The 24337-nt window shown below is 40.0% G+C and overlaps 1 protein-coding gene across 1 annotated transcript in view; it reads left to right on the forward strand.

Moving 5' to 3' along the window:
• Positions 1–24337, forward strand: part of LRIG3 (leucine rich repeats and immunoglobulin like domains 3) — a 44240-nt gene that overhangs the window by 13677 nt on the left and 6226 nt on the right. The window contains exons 4-14 of the mRNA XM_035002256.1: positions 12198–12329; positions 12874–13017; positions 14249–14392; positions 14685–14828; positions 15234–15377; positions 16279–16359; positions 17268–17339; positions 19517–19588; positions 20079–20242; positions 22409–22729; positions 23845–24126. Of these exons, the coding sequence (XP_034858147.1) occupies positions 12198–12329; positions 12874–13017; positions 14249–14392; positions 14685–14828; positions 15234–15377; positions 16279–16359; positions 17268–17339; positions 19517–19588; positions 20079–20242; positions 22409–22729; positions 23845–24126 (1700 nt within the window). The remainder of the gene's footprint in view (positions 1–12197; positions 12330–12873; positions 13018–14248; positions 14393–14684; positions 14829–15233; positions 15378–16278; positions 16360–17267; positions 17340–19516; positions 19589–20078; positions 20243–22408; positions 22730–23844; positions 24127–24337) is intronic.

Raw genomic sequence — 24337 nt, forward strand, 5'->3', positions numbered from 1 at the left:
CTCCCTCTGCCTCTCTCTCTCTCTGTCTCTCATGAATAAATAAATAAAATCTTTAAAAAAAAAAAAAAGACTATTGCTTGGTTGTATGGCAGAGTTTGTTTAAATTCATCAAACTTACTTTGTGATTTTTAAAGCATATTGATATTTTAATAGTTCACAGCTCAGAGACACAGCTTCATATAAGGAAGGCAAGTGTTACATAGGTTTTCAAGTGATGATGTAGCTAAGTAATTTTGTAACTATGTGGTAAAGTTCAAATAGTTGTTTATTTGTTTTTAAACCAAACCTATCTAAGTTAGCATTTGAAAGGAGGTTACCAGTGTGTCATATTGATTAGGGAAGTGAGGAGAAGCTTTAGTCAAAATTAGAATTTAAGTTTCTGGGGAATCAGGGAGCTTTGTTCTGATTAAGTGGACATAAACCATATCTCATCTTTACCCATTTGTGGGTGTAGAGGATCCCATAGAATTTGACCCCCTTAACTAAAAAATTCATTCCCAAATGTATGCGCTGCTGATGTGGATGAATGGACTAGCGTCTTTGTGTTTAAAGGACATTGCATCAGAGGGCTGCAGCCTTCACAGTATAAACAAACCAGACGTTATTGTGTCTAATGGAAATAAGCTCCTAAAGCTCAAGTCTTACAAAATAAACACATAAGCATCGTAATATGATAAGTTGTATTCTCTTATTGGATTTTAAAGTGTTTATACGTGATTTGCACATAAAAGTGTTTACTATACACAGAGATGTATTCTTTACTCTCTACGTTTATCTTCACAATTAATCATAAACTAGTCCCCACAATACAAGTTTGCTAGGTGTATGAATTCTCAATTTAGATTTGAAACATAAATTTGTGATCCTGTTGTGGCTCTTAGGTTAAGAGCAGAATTCTTGACAAGACCTACAATGCTCTGGATGATCTGAATCCTCTTCCCACTGAGCCTCCTCTAGACTCATTTCTCACTTCTAGCAGTGTGTCGGCTTGCTCTGTGTCAGGTCCCGTTACAGACTTTTCTCTCTGCCTACAGTACTTACCCTTGTGCAGCGTTTGCTAGCCAGACTTCGTGTCACCTGACACATTTTCCTATCACCCTTATGTACAGTGTCCACATTATTATACACACAGTGGCATTTGTCAGTTATATATTTGTGATTCTTTAATGTCCATTTCCCCCACCAGAATGAAACTTCCTAAAAGCTGAGCGCATGTGTGTTTTCATCCCCACTGCAACTCTAGCATGTAGCTCAGTGTCTGGCACCTGGGAGGGAGTGCATGGTTATTGAATGAATGACTGGGTGGCCCAGTCCCAATTAATACTATATATAGTTAATTGTAGAAAACTGTTCAGCTAACCTTTTTGTTCATGCCTCTCCACATGCACTTAAAATCGTTTTCATTACTAAAACTTGCTTTTTCCAAGGTAACAACATTGTTAGATACGACATAGTGAACCAGCAGACAACTTTGTTCAGTGGCGGTTCTCGGAGCCCATAAACTTGACCCCCACTCCCTTGAACTTGACTTTCCAGCATAGCTTGCCACAAAGTCTCCTGTATTACCAGTGTTTATCCTGAACCTGCACTATTTTCTCATCTCTCCCCTCAATGTCATGCTAGCCATTTTGATTGCTGCTTTGAAGTATTTGGTGCAACTTCTGCCGGAGACGTTTCTGTGCTGAGCAAGGCTTGTGCTGCCAAGACAGACAAAACAATAAAGTTACAGCCAGTTGCTTTTCGTGATAGGGCTAGCAAGAGTCAACATGTCTCTCCCCTGGCCTAGTTCCTTTTCCTCCTCCTCGTCCTCATTTTAGTATCTCTGCCATCTTCCATAGATGAGAGGCTCTGGGCTCTAGTTGGGAAGAGAGACCAAAACAATGAAACAGGCTGCTAACCAGTACCACCGCTTCTTTCCTTGGCTGAAAGTTGCTTAAGTAGTAAATTCAAAACATGAGAGGAAAGGCAGTTAAAAGTATAAGCGCTTCCTTTCTAAAATCACCTGCCTGACAGTCTCCCTTCCTCCCTGTGAAGCTTTAGCTGGCAAATAGAGCAGCCTCTAGAACGAGGCAGAAGGCAAAATGAAATATCAAGGTAATATTCATGCTGCAAGTGCCCTACAGCACAAGATGAACATGGTGTACATTCTTGGACTGTCAGTTTTACTGTGCATGAGCAATTTTAAATGTTTTTATTTCAAAACAAACATTGGAATAGAATCAAAACGAGCATTTCTTTTTTAGAAAAAAAAAATAAGATGCTTTTTGAAGTTAATCACTAATTGCCATGTAATCCTGAACAAGGCACTGGCCTAGGAATAGAAACAGTACTCTTTAAAGATGAGTGGATGTTTACAAAATCAGGAAATGTAGTCAATTGTATAAATCCCTCTTTTTCTTATTCTCCTCCTCCTGTCTTTTTTGCTTTCAGTTCCTCACCATCATCCCCATTTAAGTATCAACTAAAGGATGAGAGGAATTAGAAATGGTTTGGTAGATTGTATAACTGGCCAAAACCAATTTTTTTGTTGGTGGTGGTTTTGAGTATCTGCATGCAATCCTGGTAGCTTAGAATGGGAAAGGACATTTCTCCCTATGGAGAGATCTCTGGAAAAAAGAGGTTATCCAGCCTTCCTTTGAGCACTTTCAGGGACAAAAGCTTACTTCTTGGTGACAAACCGTTCCACTGTGAATAGTCCTAATTAGTAGGACTTTTTGTTAAGCTGAACTCTTGCCCCACCTTCACCTCTTGTCTTAGTTCGCTGTGTTGGAGAGAACAACTTGGTTCTATTTTCTGCAAATTAATACCTGTAAGTCTTAAAATACATGGTTTTCTTAAAGCCTTCTCTTTTTCCTGGCTCAAATATTACCCTTTCCTATATGATACTCAGTCTAGACCAGTGTTACGTAGTGGCCCTTTCTGCAGCGATGGAAATGTTCTATATCTGTGCTGTTCGCTGTGGTAGCTATTAGACACATGGATATCGAACACTTGAAATGTGGCTAGTGTACTGAAGAATTCCGTTTTTAATTGTATTTCATTTAAATTTAAGTAGCTACACATGGCCAGTGGCTATTGTCCTGAACAATGCAGGTCTAGACTCTTAAGGTCCTCCCATATACATTTCATCTAGCATGGCAGTGTAAAATATGGTACCCAAACAAGATATGCTAAGCGAAATAAGTCAGAGAAAGACAAATACCGTATGATTTCACTCATATGTGGAATTTAAGAAACAAAACAGATGAACGGGGAGGGGAAGGGAAGGAAAAATAAAATAAGATAAAAACAGAGGGAGGTAAACCATAAAAGACTCTTAATGATAAAGAACAAACTGAAGGTTGCTGGAGGGGAGGGGGATGGAGGGATGGGGTAACTGGGTGATGGGCATTAAGGAGGGCAGTTGATATAATGAGTACTGGGTGTTACATGCAACTGATGAATCACTGAATTCTGCCCCTGAAACTAATAATACACTATATGTTAACTAAATTGAATTTAAATTTAAAAAAACGTGGTGGGACCATGCCTGTTCACCAGAATACTAGACATTAATGAAGCTTAAAATTATGTTAGCCTTGAAGGACCGTGTTGTATTATTGGCTCCTGTTGAGCTGTGCTCAGCCAAGCTCCCCAGGTCTATTGTCATTTTCATAAGAATTGCTTTCACTTAGACCTTTTAAAAATGACTGATTGAAAATTCAAAACACTGCCTTATCCCAACTTAATTTCTCTGGTTGCTCCTAGACCATCATTTTAGTACATCGAGAGGTTTGAGATCCTGATTCGTGGAATAGACGAGCTGGCTAGGCATGTAGTTCTGTGACATTTGCTCTTGATTACGCCCACCGCTGTCCATGCCTAGCACAAGGCCACAATCAGACACAGCCGCACCCACTAGCAGCTTCCTCTTCTTTTCTTATTTTTCATTTTAATTCCAGCGTAGTTAGCACAGTGTTATATTAGTTTCATGTGTACAATTTAGTGATTCAGCAGTTCCATATTACCCAATACACATCAAGATAAGTGTCCTTTTAATCCCCATCACCTACTTACCCTTCCCCCACCCACCCCCCTCTGGTAACCAGCAGTTTGTTCTGTGTAGTTACAAATCTGTTTCTTGGTTTGTGTCTCTTTCTTTTTTTCCTTTGCTCGTTTGTTTTATTTCTTAAATTCCACATATGAGTTAAATTATGGTATTTGTCTTTCTCTGACTGACTTATTTCCCTTAGCATAATACTCTCTAGCTCCATCCATGTCGTTGCAAATGGCAAAATTTCATTCTTTTTTATGGCTGAGTAATATTCCTGTGTGTGTGTGTGTGTGTGTGTGTGTATACACACCATTATCCATCTATCAATGGACATTTGGGCTGCTTCCGTAGTTTGGCTATAGTAAATAATGCTGCAATAAACAGGAGTGTGTGTATCCCTTTGAATTAGTGTTTACATATTCTTTGGGTAAATATCCAGTAGTACGATTAATTACTGGATTGTAGGGTAGCTCTATTTTTAGCTTTTTTTGGAACCTCCATACTGTTTTCCATAGTGGCTGCCTAGTGTGCATTCCCACCAGCAGTGCACAAGGGTTCCTTTTTCTCCTTATCCTCACCAGCACTTGTTTCTTGTGTTTCTGATTTTAGCCATTGTGACAGGTGTGAGATGGTAACTCGTTGTAGTTTTGATTTGCATTTCCTGATGATCAGTGATGTTGAGCATCTTTTCATGTGTCGGCCATCTGGATGTCTTCTTTGGAGAAATGTCTGTTCATGTCTTCTGCTCATTTTTTAATTGGATCATTTGGTTTTTGGATGTTGAGTTATATAAGTTGTTAATATATTTTGGATACTAATCCTTTATCAGATATGTTGTTTGCGAATACCTTCTCCCATTCAGTAGGTTGTCTTTTAATTGCGTTGTTTCCTCCCCTGTGCAGAAGCCTTTTATTTTTCATGTAGTCCCAATAGTTTATTTTTGCTGCTACTTCCCTTGCCTCAGGAGACCCATATAGATGTTGCTGTGGTCGGTGTCAGAGAATTACTGCCTGTGTTCTAGGATTTTTATGGTTTCAGGTCTCTCATTTAGATCTTTAATCCATTTTGAATTTATTTTTGTGTATGGTATAAGAAAGTGGTCCAGTTTCATCCTTTTGCATGTCATCTGTCCAGTTTTCCCAACACCATTTGTTGAAGAGACTGTCTTTTTCCTATTGCTTATACTTACCTCCTTTTTTGAAGATTAATTGACCATATAATTGGGGCTTATTTCTGGGCTTTCTGTTCGGTTCCATTGATCTATGTGTCTGTTTTTGGGCCAGTACCACACTGTTTTGATGACTATAGCTTTGTAGTATATCTTGAACTCTGGGATTGTGATACCTCTAGTTTTGTTTTCCTTTTTTAAGATTGCTTTGGCTATTCAGGGTCTTTGTAGTTCCATATAAATTTTAGGATTGTTTGCTCTAGTTCTGTGAAAAATGCTGTTGGTATTTTCAGAAGGGTAATATTAAACCAATAGTATAGATATTTTAACAACATTTGTTTTTCCAGTCCATGAGCTGAGAATTTCTTTCCATGTCTTTGTGTTGTCTTCAATTTCTTTCGTCAGTGTTTTATGATTTTCAGAGTATAGTTCTTTCAACTCTTTGGTTAATTTATTCCTAGGTATTTTATTATTTCTGGTGCAATTGTAAATGGGATTGTTTTCTTAATTTCTTTTTTTGCTGCTTCATTAGCATCTTAAATTTTAAGGGATTCACCCTTAAATTTCTGTTTACATAAAGAACTAAATTGAATTCACACTTGGGGATCCAAAAGTGTTGTTTTCTACGTGGTGAAAATGGGCTTTTGACCCCTCTTGCTTTTTTCATTTTAACATGTATTATAATTGGCACATAAATATGGCCCTGATGGTTGTAGGGTATCTGTATTAAAATATTATGGCCATCTTTACTCATGTTCTTGATCCAAAGGGCAATTATATTTTATGTTGACCTGGCTTTTAGCTGAAGGAACGGACTCTTTGCTCCTTACAGTGGCCCATTTGCTGCTTAGTATCATTAGTTCTTAATCAAGAATCTTTCTCCTTGCAAAAGTTCCCTCAGTTGGCTTTACTCTTTGATGCCACAGTGCCAGTGGACCAGTCTGAACATGTGTTCTTTTAATGAAACTTCTCAATTATCTTTTTAGAAAAAAGATGAGCAGAGACAGTTTATTTTTATCTGCATGGGAGAGGTTCTTTTGCTTGCCAAGTCTGTCTGTTAAAAGAAGCCTAACATTATTGGGTGTTAGTTATTCCAGCCAAGGTGGTTTTCAAGGAAGCATTTTGTTGGGGGACGAAGAAGTTATTGTTGGAAATGTAAGTGACCTTTTTTTTTTTTTTAATGTATTTGCAAAAATGTAGTGTTTCCTTTAACAACTTGTAATTCTTTTATAAATGGGTGCTAACGTGTTTGCTTGCAGGTTGTATATAGAAATCAGTATTTCCTTGGGGCCAAGCTGACTGTCCCAGTCAATACAGTTAATATGCTTTCTCTATGGCTGTGTAGAATGACCACAGCTTCAGCCATTTGTTAGCTCCACTGACTGAATTGGACTCAAGGGGTGTGGCTAGAGTGATGCATTCTAAGAAGAGAGGGCATTGCAACATATAAAAAATGGTTTCTCACTGTGTACACCTTCTCTAAAAGGTCATTGCCACATGCACATAACCTTCTCTTACATAGCTAAGATTACACGTCTTTCTTCACACATCACAGTGGCAAAGCTTTAAGCTGCCTGTTAACATCTATAATAGGTAGGAGACAGTTGAAACTATTGACAGATATTTCTTATTCATCAAGAGGCTGCAGTTTAATTGGTTCAGGAATTCCGATGTGAAAAACCCGGTATTCTGGTTTCTCACAAAGAATATTCCATTCTCCTTTTAGACTCTGGAAGTAAACTGACACCGTTTATATCCACTTAAGGGTCCATGAAATTCTTTGGAGACTCTTAGGCTTTGTGGAGATAGGAGTGAGTCAGAAAGTAAAACCAATCATCATCTTACCAAGTGATCATGTCACTAACCTCATAACTTTTATTTTACTGTTATAATTTAGTCTGGGTTTACATTCAGTGCAGGCGTTCAGAGGATCAGAACAAATGAGCACAATCTTATATATGGGAATAACACACTTGTCCATTTTCCCAGTGACGACAGACATTAAAATGGTCAGTAGCATCTCACACCTGAGCCAGCTGGGATCCCAGTCTGCACTGCATGCTTTAGAAGGCCTTCCACGTCAGCAACACACACAGAAGCAGTAATTGAGAGTGGATGGGAACTCTAGTAGTGCCGAACTGGGTTCCAGTGTCCAGAGGCTGCAGAGCTGGAAACCTGAGCCTCTGTGTCAAGCAGCGAGAAAAGCACAGCCTGTGCTCTGGGGAACCAGATGCAGAGTGGTGCTTCACCCCCAAAGTGGATCGCTAGGCAGAAGGTCATTGTTATCCCAGCATACTGTCATTGGTCCTCTGCACCTGCTGGTGGTGCTCCTGCACCTGGTCATGCCTGTCCCCCACCAGTGTTTCTACCCACTACTGCCAGAGTGCACTTTCTAAAATGCGTGTCTGATATTGTCACCTCATATCTGAAATCTGCCCTGCCCCCCCAAGATAAAGGCCCAATGTCTGCGAGGTTTACAGGGTCCCACTGACCTACATTCCTCTCCTCTCAGCTACCTCACTCTTGGACTTCATCTCTCCCCAGTCTTCACCCATGAACTCTCTACTCCAGCCATCAAGGCCTTCTTCCATTTCCTCAAAGGGGAGCCTTCCCTTCCACACACTTGCTTCTGCTTGGAACACTAGCCTGTCTCCTTGCCATGGGAAGTTTTGCTGACCCCTCCCACCACTTTTTTGGGAGGCTGTTCTTTCTTCCACTGCCGCCTTAGCATGGCGCTTATCGCCGTGGTGACCACTTCCATCTGCTGGCCTCTTCTCCCTGCTAGAACGTAAGCTCCGTGAGGTCAGGGACCGTATCCATCTTGTTCTTCATTAGATCTCCAGCACTCTCCGAGCAAATACCACTGTAAGAAAATGGCAGGCTCTGTTTGGCTCTGCCTTTTAAAGGTATCTGGCAAAGTGGGTTGAAAGGGGAAATTAGCAGCAAAGTGAAACCGTTATGGTTGAGCCTGAGAAGCGAAGGCTGAGTGAACTGCCTGGGACTCCTGTTTTTCCTGTGGCCTCTTGGATGCCTGAGGGAACCGTCTGTGCTCCCACAGACCAAGCCCCCAGCTGTCTGTGTGTCCACAAGGGACTAATTCTACTTGACCTCGGCAATGATTTGACCCTGGAACACCTTGTACTGTCAACAGACACAGATGACCAAAATGTTCGCTGTCCTTTTGAGGTGGATTTGCACAAGGTTGCAATGCCTTCCAATACTTACACGACTTACATACTGTGATTTTTGAACAATGGAAAGATGGTACTTCCACATGAAGTCATGGAAAAAGGTATTCACACAGTTTGTTTGTTTTCTTAAAGCATTGCACATCCTGCCAAAAATATTAATTAACCGCAGTGCTTTCAGTGTGTTCATCAGTTTTGGCATTTATCCATATTTGGAGAAAAATTAAAGCTGGAGTTGAATTGAATCTTTGTCTTTTAGAAGCGGCTATTCATGACCAACTCTATTAGAATTATGTTTATTGTGAGGGTTTTAGGTGATTAAAAAGATTTTTCAATCTAGTTTTAATGGAGTTGTCTCCTTTTTTAAAAACTCTTGCATGATATAGAGCAAGTTTGTTTTGTTTAAACTGGGACATATCAGGTGGTTATTTCTCAGTTAGTCTGAGAGCTAATATGAAGCTGGTATTTGGATTTAATTCAGTTCCATTAGCACAGAGTTAAAATTCTGTGATACAGGGACTATTATCCTGGCAGTTGTAAGGGATTTTTGTGCGAGGAAGCAGGGCTGACAAAGAGGGCACTGTGCACGCTCCATCTGTAACTGAGCACTTTCACACTGCAATTTAGGAAGTGTGCAGTTCAGGAAATTGCTGGCTTTGGCTGGAGCATACTTTAACTGCAAGGAAAATTTTATTCATCACTCAAGTAATTGGCAGTTTTAATACCTTGTTTATAATTACTTAATAAACAAATGAACACATAAACCAAAGATTGTATGGCCTGTTATCTAACTCGTAGCCTTATTTGACCAACGTGATAGACACCTGTGGGTCTCCCTCTCCCTCCCACAAAAAACCAGTTTGTTCCATTTATTGCAAAAATCTATAGCTGAGCCCTTTCTTTGTGTTGTTAAATGTTAAGTGTGGCTGTCCTAGCCTCAGACAGCCCGGGGAGCCAAAACCAGATGCAGAGTTTGATGGGAGGCAGTGACTAGGGACGGGGGGGAGGGTGGGGGCGGCGTTGGAGAGAGGGGAGCATTTCAGGGTTACTCTGCTGTTTGTGGGAGGACATCCTGGTAATGCAAACATTTGGGTTATGTGTTTAAGAGAACATTTTTGTCCCCTAAAGTGTGGTTTTGTTTAACCCACACACCCTGACCCTAAGGCCCTGTGGCTTGTCTCTTGGACTAAATCCATCTCCGGGATCTAGAAATTGACTAATTGTCTCACTTGCATTCCCCTGTACCTCACAACTAGATCAAGGAGTTTATACACTGGCAAATCCAGATGTGGGAAATGGTCAAAATCAGAGGTCATGGCTGACTTGACTCTAAACAAAGTCTGTAAGACTTTATGGGAGACTAAGGGGCTTGATACTTGTTACTTGTAAATAGGACTGTTACCCCCCCCCTTTTTTTTTTAACCTTACTGTAATCACAGACAAATTCAGCTTTTAAGATCTATCACCTATGCCTGTTGCCTTGTATAGGATAACTTCAGAGTGAAGAGTTAGATTCCCTGATGACCTGAATCAAAACACATGAGTCCCTGCAGTCCTTAAAAGTAACATATGGAGGATTTTAACAATGTTTTGAGAAGTTTTGTTTGTTGTTGTTTAAATAGAAAAGGTCCAACTTGTTTTCTCCCCTTATTGTTCTTTCCTGTGGGGAAATCAGCACCTGACATTGGCACGTATTCAGGAAGTTGGTCTTCTTCTCTGGTGGATGGCAAACATATGCACACCCCTGGGTTGTCTTCCTGGGGTGCAAGCAAGACTGGGGAGACCCTGTTTCCAGGGCATCCTTAGTGTTGGCATGGTGATGGCTCCATGAGCCAGTGTTGATTCCCACATTAGTTTGAAACCAGAAGTTCAGCATTTCTGCAAGGGTGAGAAGTTGTGGCCCTTTCTGGGGGTGCATCTCCACATAAGAACTTAATTGCCAAAATATGTTTGACAGTGTATTCTATGAAACTAGCCTTCAGCAATTGCTTTGGGACCAGTATGGCCTCATAGGTTAAAAGCTCTGGTTTCCTAATTTTACAATTATCTATAATATCTCTACTAGAGAAACATTTCTGTGATTAAATGGCATACTGTATGAACAATGCTTAGCCTCAGCTTGACATTTGAGATGTTCTCAACGTTCTTAGGTTTCATGCGCAGTCCAGGACAGAGGGGTAGAGACCTATCCCCCTACTTCAGAGGAGCTCAGAGTATGGCAGAGAAGGTACTCTGAACTCAAGGACCTTCTGAGATGGTGAGAGGCCTATGTGTTATAATGAAACTCTCAAAGCACTATAGAAATACGGTATTGGTAGAAAGATACACACATGAGATGTATTTCCTAAGTTTTCCCATTAAATGAGGCTTACACATAGACTATGTATAAAAATAGCAGTGTGTGACATATCATGTATAGAGTTCTGCCTAGAGCCTTCAGATTCTTTCATTGTTCCGTGGGTTGTAAAGAGACCTTCTTTGTAAGTGGAGTTTGTTTTCATCCTGGCCTTCCTACGTTGACATGTTGTTTTCCCCTGCCAAATGATGGTCTAAAAAGTCCAGGGGCGCCTGGGTGGCTCAGATGGTTAAGCGTCTGCCTTCGGCTCAGGTCATAATCTCAGGGTCCTGGGATCGAGCCCCGCATCGGGCTCCCTGTTCCAGCAGGGAGTCTGCTTCTCCCGCTCTCTCTGCTGTTCCCCCTGCTTGTGCTCTCTCTCTCTGTCAAAAATAAATAAAATCTTTAAAAAAAAAAAGTCCAGGCTCCCTGATCTAATATGACAAATAAGATGGCTTGCGCATCAGTTTGATTCCTGTTTTCTAGCAAGATTGTCATTTAGTGTTGAATTTCCCCTTGAAAGCTGTTGTACTGTTGACCTTTTAAGAGATTTGACTTGGCCTCTTTTGTTTTGTTTTGTTTTTCATCTGTGGTGTAGTATAGGGCTCACCAGTGGAACTTTCAGTGATGAAATGTTCTGTATGTGCACTGACCCATTTGACAGCCACCAAGCACATGTGGGTGTTGAGAACCTGAAATTTGGCTACTGTGATTAAGGAACTGAATTTTAACCTTTAATTTTAATTTAAAGTGCTACATGTGGCTACCATATTGGTCATCATGGTCTGGTGTTTAAGACTGTTAATGTCAAACTATTAATCTAATTAAATAGAGATTATTTAGACTGGTGTGCTTTTACGTAATAACCTTTATAATATTCAAAGCCCTGGAGCATATCCACTGTTTTCGAAGACTATGGCAATACCTTGAAACTTGCTATTTCTTGAAGAAAAAGAGAGCTCTCTAGCATGGCTTAAAAAAAAGAAAAAACCAATCTGATGAGTATTTTAAGTTCATTGGTACCTGTCGTATGGGTACTGTTCAGGAGAAGAATTAGAAATAGCTTAGGAATCAAGAAAAAGAATAGGGAACTAACACATCAGTGCCTGGAATGCCAACTCAGTGTTAGTCAATTTATATGCCATTTAATAAAATAATAAGGAAGATGGACTGGTAACCAAAAAAAAAGATAAAAATCAGACAGTCTTTAGGTGCTTAGCGTTTGGATAGCCATGGCTGTTAAACGCACCCAGATTTATATAGGAGTGCTTTCATACCTTCTAATATGATGATTTACTATTTAAGGTGAAATTAAAGTGACATAAGAATTGCTGTTTAACTTTTAAAAGTACAGTTTTAGAACTGTAGTTTTCCATATTTCTGAAGAACAGATTAGGAATAGAAAATATTTCTCACCTTTCAGATTGTTGTATTATTATTAACCCTGTCACCTGTGCTATCCTTAAATTCCAGAGCTGGAAACAGAATTGTTGAAATATTACCTGAACATCTGAAACAATTTCAATCCCTCGAAACTTTGGACCTGAGCAGCAATAACATTACAGAGCTTAAAACTCCCCTTCCGCCTCTACAACTCAAATATCTGTAAGTCAAGTCTTTAACAAAAATACTCACCTATGATGAAAATACCATGTCATAATAATAAAAAATCAACTTTAAGATGTAACAAAATCTGCCTTTTTTTTTTAACTGCTGGTGTATCAGCAACGTAACTTTCTTATTGACATGTAATTTGCTATAAACCCAAATAACCACAGTCTTTATTCTGTTGTTGCACTTTCGGATTACAAAAAATTAGGCATCCTTTATTAGAAAAACTATGTGGAATTAAAAGTGCTTCTTTAAAAAATTAAACCACTCTTTGTTTCATTAATAAGTGAATTTTATAAAAATTGGATAAGCATCTGTAACAAATTTTTATACCTTTCAAATATTCCAGTCACTCTTTCTTTAGCAGTATGTGTGAATCGTAGTCAACGTTGGTCCAAAAGGACCCAAAGACTTAATTTTTAAGTGTCCGTTCATACAAATGATGGTTAGGTTCTCTGGAGATTATAATACAGAGAGTATATGTGTTTTAACTTTCCAAAGAGCCAGAAGGAGAAGCTCATCTTCAAACTTTTAACAGGTATCTCAACAGCAACCGAGTCACTTTAATGGAACCTGGGTATTTTGACAATCTGGCCAACACACTCCTGGTGTTGAAACTGAACAGGAACCGAATCTCAGCTATCCCACCCAAGATGTTTAAACTGCCCCAACTGCAACACCTGTAAGTAAGATATCCTCTTAGACAGTGTTTCTTCATCTCCTCTGAACCCTTGGTGTCTGTTGCCTAAAATCCACAACGTGACCGAAGGAGTTTAGAAGCAAGGCTGTGGCTCTCTTCCCTTCGAGAACTAGAGTGGCCGAATTTCTGAATCGGAAAGAGCTTTCACAGTCACCTAGTGCAAACTCCTGCCTGACAGGGCAGGTTCGATTGTTACTGAAGGAAGGAACAGTGTCGTCACTGAACGATCTCCATACAAAGGCATCATTGTGGCACTGGCGAAATCATGGTGACGCCCAACAGCTGTGGTTTATGAAAATAATACCGACAACTCCAGGAGGCTCTATAGCTTAAGTGGCTGCAAAGAGCTGTCTCGTTAATGGTGGTGGAACGATCTGTGAACAGGCTCCTACAATATAGTGGTTTTCAAACTTGGCTTCACATTATAGGCACTGGGGAGCTTTTAAAAATCCCAGTGTGGGCGCCTGGGTGGCTCATTCGGTTAAGCGTCTGCCTTCGGCTCAGGTCATGATCCCAGGGTCCTGGGATCGAGCCCTGCATCGGGCTCCTGGCTCAGCAGGGAGCCTGCTTCTCCCTCTCCCACTCCCCCTGCTTGTGTTCCTGCTCTCGCTATCTCTCTCTCTGTCAAATAAATAAATAAAATCTTTCTTTAAAAAAATTAAAAAATAAAAATATAAAAAAATCCCAATGTCCAGGCCACACCCTAGACCAATTATATTAGAATCTCTGGGGGTAAGATCCAGGCTTCGGTAATTTTTAAAACTCTTCAGGTGATTTCAGTGTGCAACCAAGGTTGAAAATGACTGCCTTGAAGAGAAAGCATTAAACAGAAAAAGAACCGTGAAAGAGAGTAACCAACTTTTGTAAGCAGAATAAGCCCTGCCTCTGAATAGACTTCATGTTTTAACATAATATTCAGTCTACTCACTCTGGATAATCTAAAAACAAATACACTGAGTTGATAAGCGTTTTAGAAATTAAGGCGTAGTCTAGTTTCAATATTTCACTATTCCAAAAATATATCACACATTTCAGGAGGAAATTCACTCCCTGCTAATAAATCCGAATTCTTCTCAATAAAAATGTTTAGAAATTTAAAACCTTCTGTGTAATTTAATACAGGCTAGTTTAACTATATTGTAGTAATGTCACATTTTATTACCACCTCCAGAATTTTGTCGTATAAGCTGTTTAACTATTCTATCCAATGCAGTGAACTGAACCGGAACAAGATTAAAAACGTAGATGGGCTCACATTCCAAGGGCTCGGTGCTCTGAAGTCTCTGAAAATGCAAAGAAATGGAGTAACAAAACTTATGGATGGAGCTTTTTGGGGGCTGAGCAACATGGAGATCTTGTAAGTGTGGCTTATCACAGTTCCTACTTCGGTAGTATGATTGTGGAGTGCTATGAAATCCTATGTTAAAATCTCATAATTTACAATCTTATAATTTAATACTCAGTTTTGTTTCAGGTAACATGACTGAGAATTTATAAGCCTGTTGTATTTTTTGCTGATGTCTTTATATAACAAAAGCTAAACATCTTGTAACAATAGGAATATGTAATAGGTTGTAATCATATGTCTCCTTTGAAGAGACTAGATAATGAACTTTTGATCCTGCTTTTGACTCTTATTGTAAATGTAGGCAGCTGGACCATAACAACTTAACAGAGATTACCAAAGGCTGGCTTTACGGCTTGCTGATGCTGCAGGAACTTCATCTCAGCCAAAATGCCATCAACAGGATCAGCCCTGATGCCTGGGAGTTCTGCCAGAAACTCAGTGAGCTGTGAGTTGCCTTTTATTCTCCTCAGGTTCGAGAGCAGGGATCATGCCAGAACATGAGCTTCTTACCACTGATCTGTGAAATTTTCATAACAAAGTTTCCAGGGTGACAGCTTTTTTCACATGCAACCTAGTCATATTTTTGTTGTGATAAGTTGAAGCCAACTGTGTTGTTTGAGTTCTAGGGCACATGGTCTAAATCAGTGATGGGCTATTTTCAAATAAAGAGAATTTTTTTTAATTACTAGGATTAGAAATAATGTTTACCTGAGTATTATTAAGAAGGCAGAGTGTTAAAATAAGGATTATTGTGGTTACATATATTACCTGTTGTTTGAAAACAAATCATTGTGTTGAATTGGAAAATAAAGGCTATTATTTGTTTTTGTTTTTTGTTTTTTTTTTACAGGGACCTAACTTTCAATCACTTATCGAGGTTGGATGATTCAAGCTTCCTGGGCCTAAGCTTACTAAATACACTGCACATTGGGAATAACAAAGTCAGCTACATTGCTGATTGTGCCTTCCGGGGGCTTTCCAGTTTAAAGACTTTGTAAGTACACATTTTGTTCTCCATACATGAACCTAATTGGTTCCTAAATGTGCCCACTTTTCTCCAAGCAGATTTCCTTTGTTGTGAAGGAAATATGTATAGACTCAGAAAGTAGTGTCTTAATCTTTCCCAGATCAGTTTGATTAAAATCAGTCCATTTCATCCATATGTGTTTCTTAGAGGGATTAAAAAGGACAATGATCAGATTGGTTTGGTGATTACACTTAGCCTTCTCAGGATCTCCAGGAAGTTGGTAACTGCTCAAAAGGGAAACAATTTTAAATCCACTGATTTTTCTTTATAAAAATGCAGATTAGAAAAGTACCCAGAACATAAAAGATATACAAAGGGCAGCAAAGGAAGATGCCTGTTTATCATATCCAGACTTGATCTCTGTCCTAAGAGGAAGAAGGCAGAGTTGGATTAATTGACCTTTGAAGAATCTCTGAAATGTTCATTTTAATGTTGTGCAATGGGCTTTTTTGTTTTTGCACTGTCAGAAACTTTTGCTCTGTTCACTATTTGAAGCATTACATAATTGAAAGACATGCTGTGTGCTTTGGCCAGCTCCTACTTGTGTGGTTGGAGCGGTGGTTTTAAAGTTTAATGTATTTTTCAGATTGTTCAGGTCTTTCAGAATTTAGTCATCTTGATAGAGGAATTAATAGGACTGAATCAACTGTCCTGATTTTGGACAAAAACTTAGTGTTGGGAGAGGGAAAGTGTTTTCTATTGTTTTGAAAGGGGTGGAGATGACGTGGGGGATTATGAGGAATTTATTACAAATTACATGCCTCCTGGGTGGCAATATTAGCTTTCTGAGCATCTCTCTAAGGAGAGTGCTTATATCTTTTGTTAAGTGCCTGGTACCAGTTTCGGTAACATTTCTTCTTATAATTAGGGATCTGAAGAACAATGAAATTTCCTGGACTATTGAAGACATGAACGGTGCTTTCTCTGGGCTTGACAAACTGAGGCGGCTGTGAGTAGGATTTGCTTCATGGTTGCCTCCCTGTCTGACCTACACCTGTTGAAGTCCATTCTGCAGGATGAGATTTGAGAGAGTTTAGAACTAGAGGCTGAATCTGGTCGCTTCCCTTGGTCATCTCCCCAGATGAGTGTTGTTATACAGGATGGGTATTAATTAGCTTTTCTTCCTTGGTATGGCGGTTTTCTCCAACACTTTGGTGAGCTGTGACTTATTTTAATATCCAGCCCAGAATTTTAAATTGTTTCAAGTGCTTAGAATCTTGGGATTATCGTTGTATGGAAGGACACTCCTGATCTCACCATTTTGGAACTTTCAGTGTTGCGTTCTGCTCACAGAATCTGTAAGTGGTGAGCCCCAGTGCCCACTGGTAACACTGCTGTAGGCTCCAGGCAGTACAGGCAGAAACCTGCTTCTGTTCGCCTTACAGTGGCCCTGTCGGTGGCCGGACCCTGTGTCCGAAGTTTTCAAGTCGAGTTCCATATAGCCCTAAACTTCCATGGGTGATGAAACTATCCATGGGCAGGGAGCGTAAGAAGACCTCCACTATTGTCTGTTTTACTAATTATAGTTCTGAGACCATTTACCTGGAAGGAAGTTTCTACCTCTTCCTAAGAAGACTTTGAAAATCACGTCTTTAATTTAACCGCCGGAGTAACTTATTGAATACCTATATTTGCCGGTTCTCTCTTGAATGCTTTGAGACCATGCTGAACTATGTTACTGAAATAGGTGGCATGAATACGTTTGTACAGGGTATATCATTTAATTGAAGAAAATAGAATTGTTCACAATGATTTTTTTTTCCCCACATTGATTTTAAAAGAGATTCTTTTCATGAGAATTCCACCCCCAAATGGGGCTTTAACTATTCCATTGTAACTTTTTTTTTCCCCCCTCAGAATACTCCAGGGAAACCGGATTCGATCTATTACCAAAAAAGCCTTTACCGGTTTGGACGCATTAGAACATCTGTGAGTGACTGGAATTTAGTTACCCTAAAGGAGTCTAAGATGGTTACCTATTTATCTGTCATGAAAGATAAACTAGAATCTAATTTTGTTGGCATTCTCTCTGTACCATAAAGTATATTTACACATCTGCTTATCCTCTACCAGTTTATCTACGTACCTATATCTATATGAAGGTATATAGGTATACATTTTCCTCTGCATTTGAGGACATCACTATACATTATTGGGTTTTCTTTCAGTTATTTTTCTTAAGTAGTGATATATGTAATTTTCAAAAACCTACCATTTATTGTGCACTTACTATACATCAGGCATTATGCCAGGTATTTATATATATAGTCTCATTTAATCCTCATGAGAAAATTATCCAGTAGCTCCTGTTACCTTTATTTTTAAGAAGTGGAGGTTTTGAGTATATCCATTGATTCTGTTGAACAGTTAAGATGGTGACTTTCATTTTAAAGATTAAAAAAGCAATTTCCCACGGTCCTTAGGAGTGACATTAGGAGGGTAGTGACACTACTTTGAGACTTTTATTAGTTTGTCATTGCTGTTGTTTAATTATAAAACATAAAACCTGTTTTCCTACCTTTGTTCTTTCTCTTGTTCGGTTTTGCTACCAGCGCATCGGCTCGCAGTTGCCCGAGGCAGGACTCACACCAGGGCTGCCTCTGCTGTCCGTGTCCTTGTGCCACACTAGCTCTTGTCTTCACAGTCTCTGCGCCACCCCCTCACATGTTTTTGAAATGACATTTAGGGAACGCAGATATTTCCAGCCACTAGGAGGGCAAGCTAGCCAGCCTTGATAGGAGTCAAAACCTGCACGAGCGCTGAACCAACCAGCTTCTTACAACCATGGGAATATTTCCACTTGTACAGAAAAAGTAAAAATTGATGTAAAAGATCTCCACTCTAGTAGGGAATGTTTATAGCCAAAAGTTTTAATATCAACTTGGACAAAAGAAGTTCGGAACACATTTGGGCAAACCCACATTTGCACTGTGTTTGAGAGAGACGATTTTGCCATTGTCTGTGACCACCTTGTTGTCTTCTGACTCATTTATTAGTTTGAGGGAGATTTGGATTGCTAGCCACGCTGACAGAAGCAATTCAGGCTGGAGTCAGATGGTTCTGCAAAGCAGAATTTGGAAGGGCGGACCAGTGTTGCTGGACTTCTTGAAACAAATTATTTTCAAAGGGAAACTAGCCAAAGGGTTTGTCCTCTGACCCATTTCATTTCTGGGAAAGTGGAATTAGTGGATCAGTGGAGTATTAACCTCTGCTGCAGTTTTTTAAACTGTCTTGACTCTCCCAGCCTCTTTCTCTGCCCATGTTTGGTACCTTTGTCCTCTGTTGACCTTCATCTCATTCAGAATCCTTTATGTATACTCTGACCCCATAAAGAAAAACAGAGTAGTAATCATTGTGGAGAGTGCTTTAATTCAAACTGCTTGTAAGCACTAGTTAAAAATAAATTCAGCCTAGAATATTCTCTGGTTTTATAAATGTCCTGCCCAAAGTGTGTTTTAAAAGCAAGTACATCTTGTCTGAATGCCTTACTGTCTCTACTAGTGAGTTGTGTGTGGCGGAATGGGTTACTGACCAAGAGCATAGGTTTTGAAATGGAAAATAATTGAGTTCACATCTTCCCCTTTCATGGTGAACAAGGTAGTAAAACCATATTCTTTTGGGTTGCTATGAGGAATAAATGTAATACTACGTAAATGTAAATCATTTAACGCAGTGCATGTCATAGAAAGTATTTTATACATGATGGGTTTTTTAAAAAGCATAACTATGAGAAATTTTACTTGTGTATTTAAAAGTTACTATTGGTTACTAATTTGAATATTGAGAAACGCAATAAAATAATACAGCAGAACAAACCATAAAACTATAAAAAAAAATACAGCAGAACAGCTTAGTAGGCCCTCATGAGTCAAATAACCTGGACATGATGATATAAAGCAAATCTTTTTTACTATAACAGAACCTGCCTCTGGTACAAATATTCGTGTTCTTTGATCCAAGGTTCCTAATGGGTTCTTCTGGAGTTGCCCAGTTGGTGCATTTCAGCACATGGAGTAGTTTGGTGAATGGGGTGGGCAGTGTGGGCCCAGCTTTTGCCTGAGGCAGGCAGTGATTCCCTCTAATGTATTCAATTTGGTTGTTTTCAGAGATCTGAGTGACAACGCAATCATGTCATTACAAGGCAATGCATTTTCACAAATGAAGAAACTTCAGCAATTGTAAGCTTTCCTTTTCTTTCCAAGAGTTTCAAATGAAACATGGTGTCAGGGAAGCTGTCGGCGGGGGGGCGGGGGAGGGGGCATGTCAGCCTAGATCACGTGTCTGTAAAATGTATCTAGCGCGTTCTTAGCGTTACTTAATTTTTATACCAGAAAGCAAAGGGAGTTGGTGATTTGTTTCTTTTGTTGAGAAGTTTTTTTGTTTCTGTTACGAATTTGCAATTTAAATTTGTGGGACCTGATCATGATAGCAAGCCTTCAGGAGTGAGGTGTTTTCAATATATCAGCACTTCTCCCTCAGTAGGTCAGTAAGAACAACAACATGGTGCTAATATTTCATACATTTTAAGATGGACTAGAGAATATTTATTGCATGGGGTGTGTGTATTTGGTTTCCACATCCATTGCTTTGTTAATATTTACTTGAGTTAGTTTACTCGTAGAATCTGCATTTCATATAAAACAAATTGAACGTAATTACTCTCCTCAGGCATTTAAATACATCAAGCCTTTTGTGCGATTGCCAACTAAAATGGCTCCCACAGTGGGTGGCGGAAAACAACTTTCAGAGCTTTGTAAATGCCAGTTGCGCCCATCCTCAGCTGCTAAAAGGAAGAAGTATTTTTGCTGTTAGCCCAGATGGCTTTGTGTGTGGTGAGTTGTAACTGTTGCCTCTGCCTTCATTCTTCTTTTTTCCCCTCCAACAAATGGTCTTGAATAAGCTTATGTTCTCTTAATGAAGCTTTTATATCTGCTGAGGTAGATGGAAATGGATCTATAGTGTGCTGATGATTTTAATGTTACAGATGAGAAAGAGTTTCCTTAAATGTCTTTGTTTGGACATCAGGGGGATTGGGTGGAACGAGGGCCTTAGATCTTGGGAGAACTGATGGGCAGTCAGAACCCCCCCTCCTCCCTAAATCTCAGCATCTGCGTCTGTGAAGTGGGAAGTGACTGGCTTGTGGAGACGCTGAACCTAACCCACGTCAATGCTGCGTGTTGGGGTACAGGGGGGGGAATTATCAGCTCGTGATTTACAGGCTGCTAAAAATTTTGCTCCTAGTGGTTAAAATATTACATGTAATAGAAAGTTTGAATTTATTATCAGTCAGCGTAAGGTCCATTGTTTTAGCGTCTAAGAATCTCAGCGCTAGAAATCTCAAACCTCACGTAGCTAGTCAGCAGATCCGGATCAAAACCCCAGGTTCTCCTCTTCCTGCTGCAGACTTCTGTGGACTACACTACACTGCTGTTTACTATTCACTGCCATGGAGACCTTTGTAAAAATAAATGTGCACATAGAACACAAAATCAAAGTTAGCTTAAATTTTAGCATGTGTGTTAAGATACTACAGAACCCCATTTTACATTGGCCTTTAAAAATTTATTTGAAACTTCTTTGCCTACGATTGTTTAGTCAAGTACAAGAAAAATACGTTTTTTTTTAGGTTGCGGCATTAAACAGTGCCAACAGTTTCTGGAAATAAAATGTCTGATGTAGCTTTTGGATCTAAATAAGCTTTGGCATTCGTCTAGAAGGGCCTGAGCCATGCCTTTCCCATGGTGCTTATTTCGCAGTTCTCTAGTCCCAAGATAAGAACTCTCTATTATTTGGGGACGTGTATATGGTGTCTTTAGATTTTTCTTTCAGTCCCTCCATTGTGAATCTAAACATTGATTTATCAGATGAGAATTCTAGAATAATCATACAGAAGAAGAAACCATCTTGATGACAACATGGTATTGGAAGTGAGCAGCATTGGAGTTCCCAGAGCATTCCCAAAGCCTCTCCGCACACGCACACGCGCACACACACACACACACACACACGCGCGTGTCCTTCTTCCAGAGCACTCAGATAATACATTTTGGTAGATCTAAGCTCTTTCCTTCTGGGTTTAGACCATCTCCAAGAAAGTGCAGTTCAAAAAAGGTAACTTCTCCAAAAAGTCACAGAGAACTAAAAATAACCGTTAGGAATGAAAGAGTTGCCCAGCTCTAATTATCATGCGGCTCTGACAGTGGAGTACAGCGGCCTGATTGATGGTCCACCCTCAATCCCATGCTGAAGCCAGGGTCTCAACAGGGAGTTTGAGAGATGGTTTTTCTTTTGCTGAGGATTATTTGTTTCAACTCTATCTAAAAATTACTGCTCTTTAATATGGGTTCTGTTTTTGGTAAATGGGGTATTAATTGCTATCTTTAGTGATACTGATTTCTCAGTTTTGCTGCTGCTTATTTGTGGATAACATGGGAAAAACTGCAGTTCCTACCAGTAACGTTTAAGGATGATCCATGAGCCTAAAAGTTTCTTAGCTGATTTCTTCTTGTATTTATATTTAAAAAAGCATAAGGGCGGGGCGCCTGGGTGGCTCAGTCGTTAAGCGTCTGCCTTCGGCTCAGGTCATGATCCCAGCGTCCTGGGATCGAGTCCCACATCGGGCTCCCTGCTTGGCAGGAAGCCTGCTTCTCCCTCTCCCACTCCCCCTGCTTGTGTTCCTGCTCTCGCTATCTCTCTCTCTGTCAAAAAAAAAAAACCATAAGGGGCCTAGGATAAACTTTAAACTAATTTGTTCACTTCAAATAGAGACTGACACCTATTTATCAATCATTAACTGAGATGAGACTATTATTTTGGAATATAAACACTCTCCCAGGCCATCATTTCAACATGAGGACTGTTAGTCCATCTATGAAACATACACAAAGGGTAAAACCTAAGCCCTCACTTGTTTTGAGTTTCTTGGTATTAAAAACTGAGTAGCGTTTGGACTCCTAGGCCTTAAAATTGTCCTGTTTCCTCCTCTCCATCTTGAACAGATGATTTTCCTAAGCCCCAGATCACTGTCCAGCCAGAAACACAGTCGGCAATAAAAGGTTCCAATTTGAGTTTTATCTGCTCAGCCGCCAGCAGCAGTGACTCCCCAATGACTTTTGCTTGGAAAAAAGACAATGAACTACTGCATGATGCCGAAATGGAAAACTATGCACACCTGCGGGCCCAAGGGGGCGAGGTGATGGAGTACACCACCATTCTCCGGCTCCGCAACGTGGAATTTACCAGTGAAGGGAAATACCAGTGTGTCATCTCCAATCACTTCGGTTCATCCTACTCTGTCAAAGCCAAGCTTACAGTAAACAGTATGTGATCTAACTTTTCCATTTGCATTTAAAGACACCTTTTAGATTTGGTTTTCTCTCTTTCTCTTATTCCTAACCCTATCTTCTGTTCACAGCTCCCCACCTCACCCTTCCTTTCTCTACCTCTCACTCCACAAAACTAAGATTCTTGGTATCTGCATGAGCAGTTATTGCGTTTAGGACCCCATCATGGAGGGTAGCACAGAGATGAGCCACCCGTGGGTTGTGCTCTTTGGGAGTTCACAACATATGAGTCGGATGTGGGAGGCCGTGAGGCGTTCCAGCACACCACCTTTAATTCAGAGATCTGGGTTTGATTCCTGCCACTCCGGCTTATAGCTGTGTGACTCTTACCAAGTTACTTAACTTTCATGTGCCTCCATTTCCACATCTTTCTATTAGGAACAATAGTACCTACCTTACAGAGATATGATAATTAGATAAAATAATTGGTGTAAAGGACTTAGCCTGGAATACAGTGAACACTCACCAAATGCAATAAGTATTAGCTGCTGTTAATAAATTAAATATGTAATTGTTTGCTCTGTGTGACCCGAATACATTTTTTTATGACAGGAACCTCACCACTCTATTATCTAATCATTTGTACCTTCCATGGTAGAAGATTTTTGTATATGATTCATTAATGCATTCATTCTATAAATGATTGTTGAGGCCTGATGCATAGAACAATTTTGAGTTTAAAATTGTAGGACAAAACACAGATCTAAAGTCATAGAATGTTAGAGCCAGGAGGGACTTAAAAAAAAGAAGATGATGAAGTGAGTGGTCAGGGTACAGAGAGATTAATTGATTTGCCCAAGATCTCACAGATAATTACTGAGGAAACTAAAAAGTAACTGGAAAATAGGAGAAAGACCTTCAGTCCGTATAGGAGGTGACCTGTGTCTCTGCCTGACTTCATCATTTCTGTACCTGTGTGTAACCTTGAGGGGATCTCTTCATCTCAACTTCAGATTCCTTGTCTTGCAATCAGAAATAACCCCAGCCTGACCTATGGCAGGGGCATTTGTAAGTATATATTAAAAAAAAAAATGAAAATGAACCTCTAAAACTCTATAGTGCTAATGCCCACATTCTTTCTCTGATTTCAGTGCTCCCTTCCTTCACCAAGACCCCCATGGACCTTACCATCCGTGCTGGGGCCATGGCACGCTTGGAGTGCGCTGCCCTGGGACATCCAGCCCCGCAGATAGCCTGGCAAAAGGATGGGGGCACAGACTTCCCCGCCGCGAGGGAGAGACGCATGCATGTTATGCCTGAGGATGATGTGTTCTTTATCGTGGATGTGAAGATCGAGGACATCGGGGTTTATAGCTGCACAGCTCAGAACAGTGCAGGAAGCATTTCTGCAAATGCAACTCTGACTGTCCTAGGTAAGTGGCTGCTGTCTGATTCTGTGATAGAAATTAAAGATACTAGCTCACCCAAAGGCCCTAAGTGTCAGGAGTTGTAAGGGTGACAGGTAATCCATAGGACACTGCCCTTCCCTAGAGAGAACAGAGGGCTTCTCAGGAGCTTTGAAGTCGGGAGTGCATTACATCTTTAAGTCTGTGGCCGGTGAGATGAATCCACTTCCTCTGTTCC

The sequence above is a fragment of the Mirounga leonina genome, unplaced genomic scaffold (assembly GCF_011800145.1).
Source record: "Mirounga leonina isolate KUSES-001 unplaced genomic scaffold, KU_Mleo_1.0 Mir_126, whole genome shotgun sequence".
Lineage (NCBI taxonomy): Eukaryota > Metazoa > Chordata > Mammalia > Carnivora > Phocidae > Mirounga > Mirounga leonina.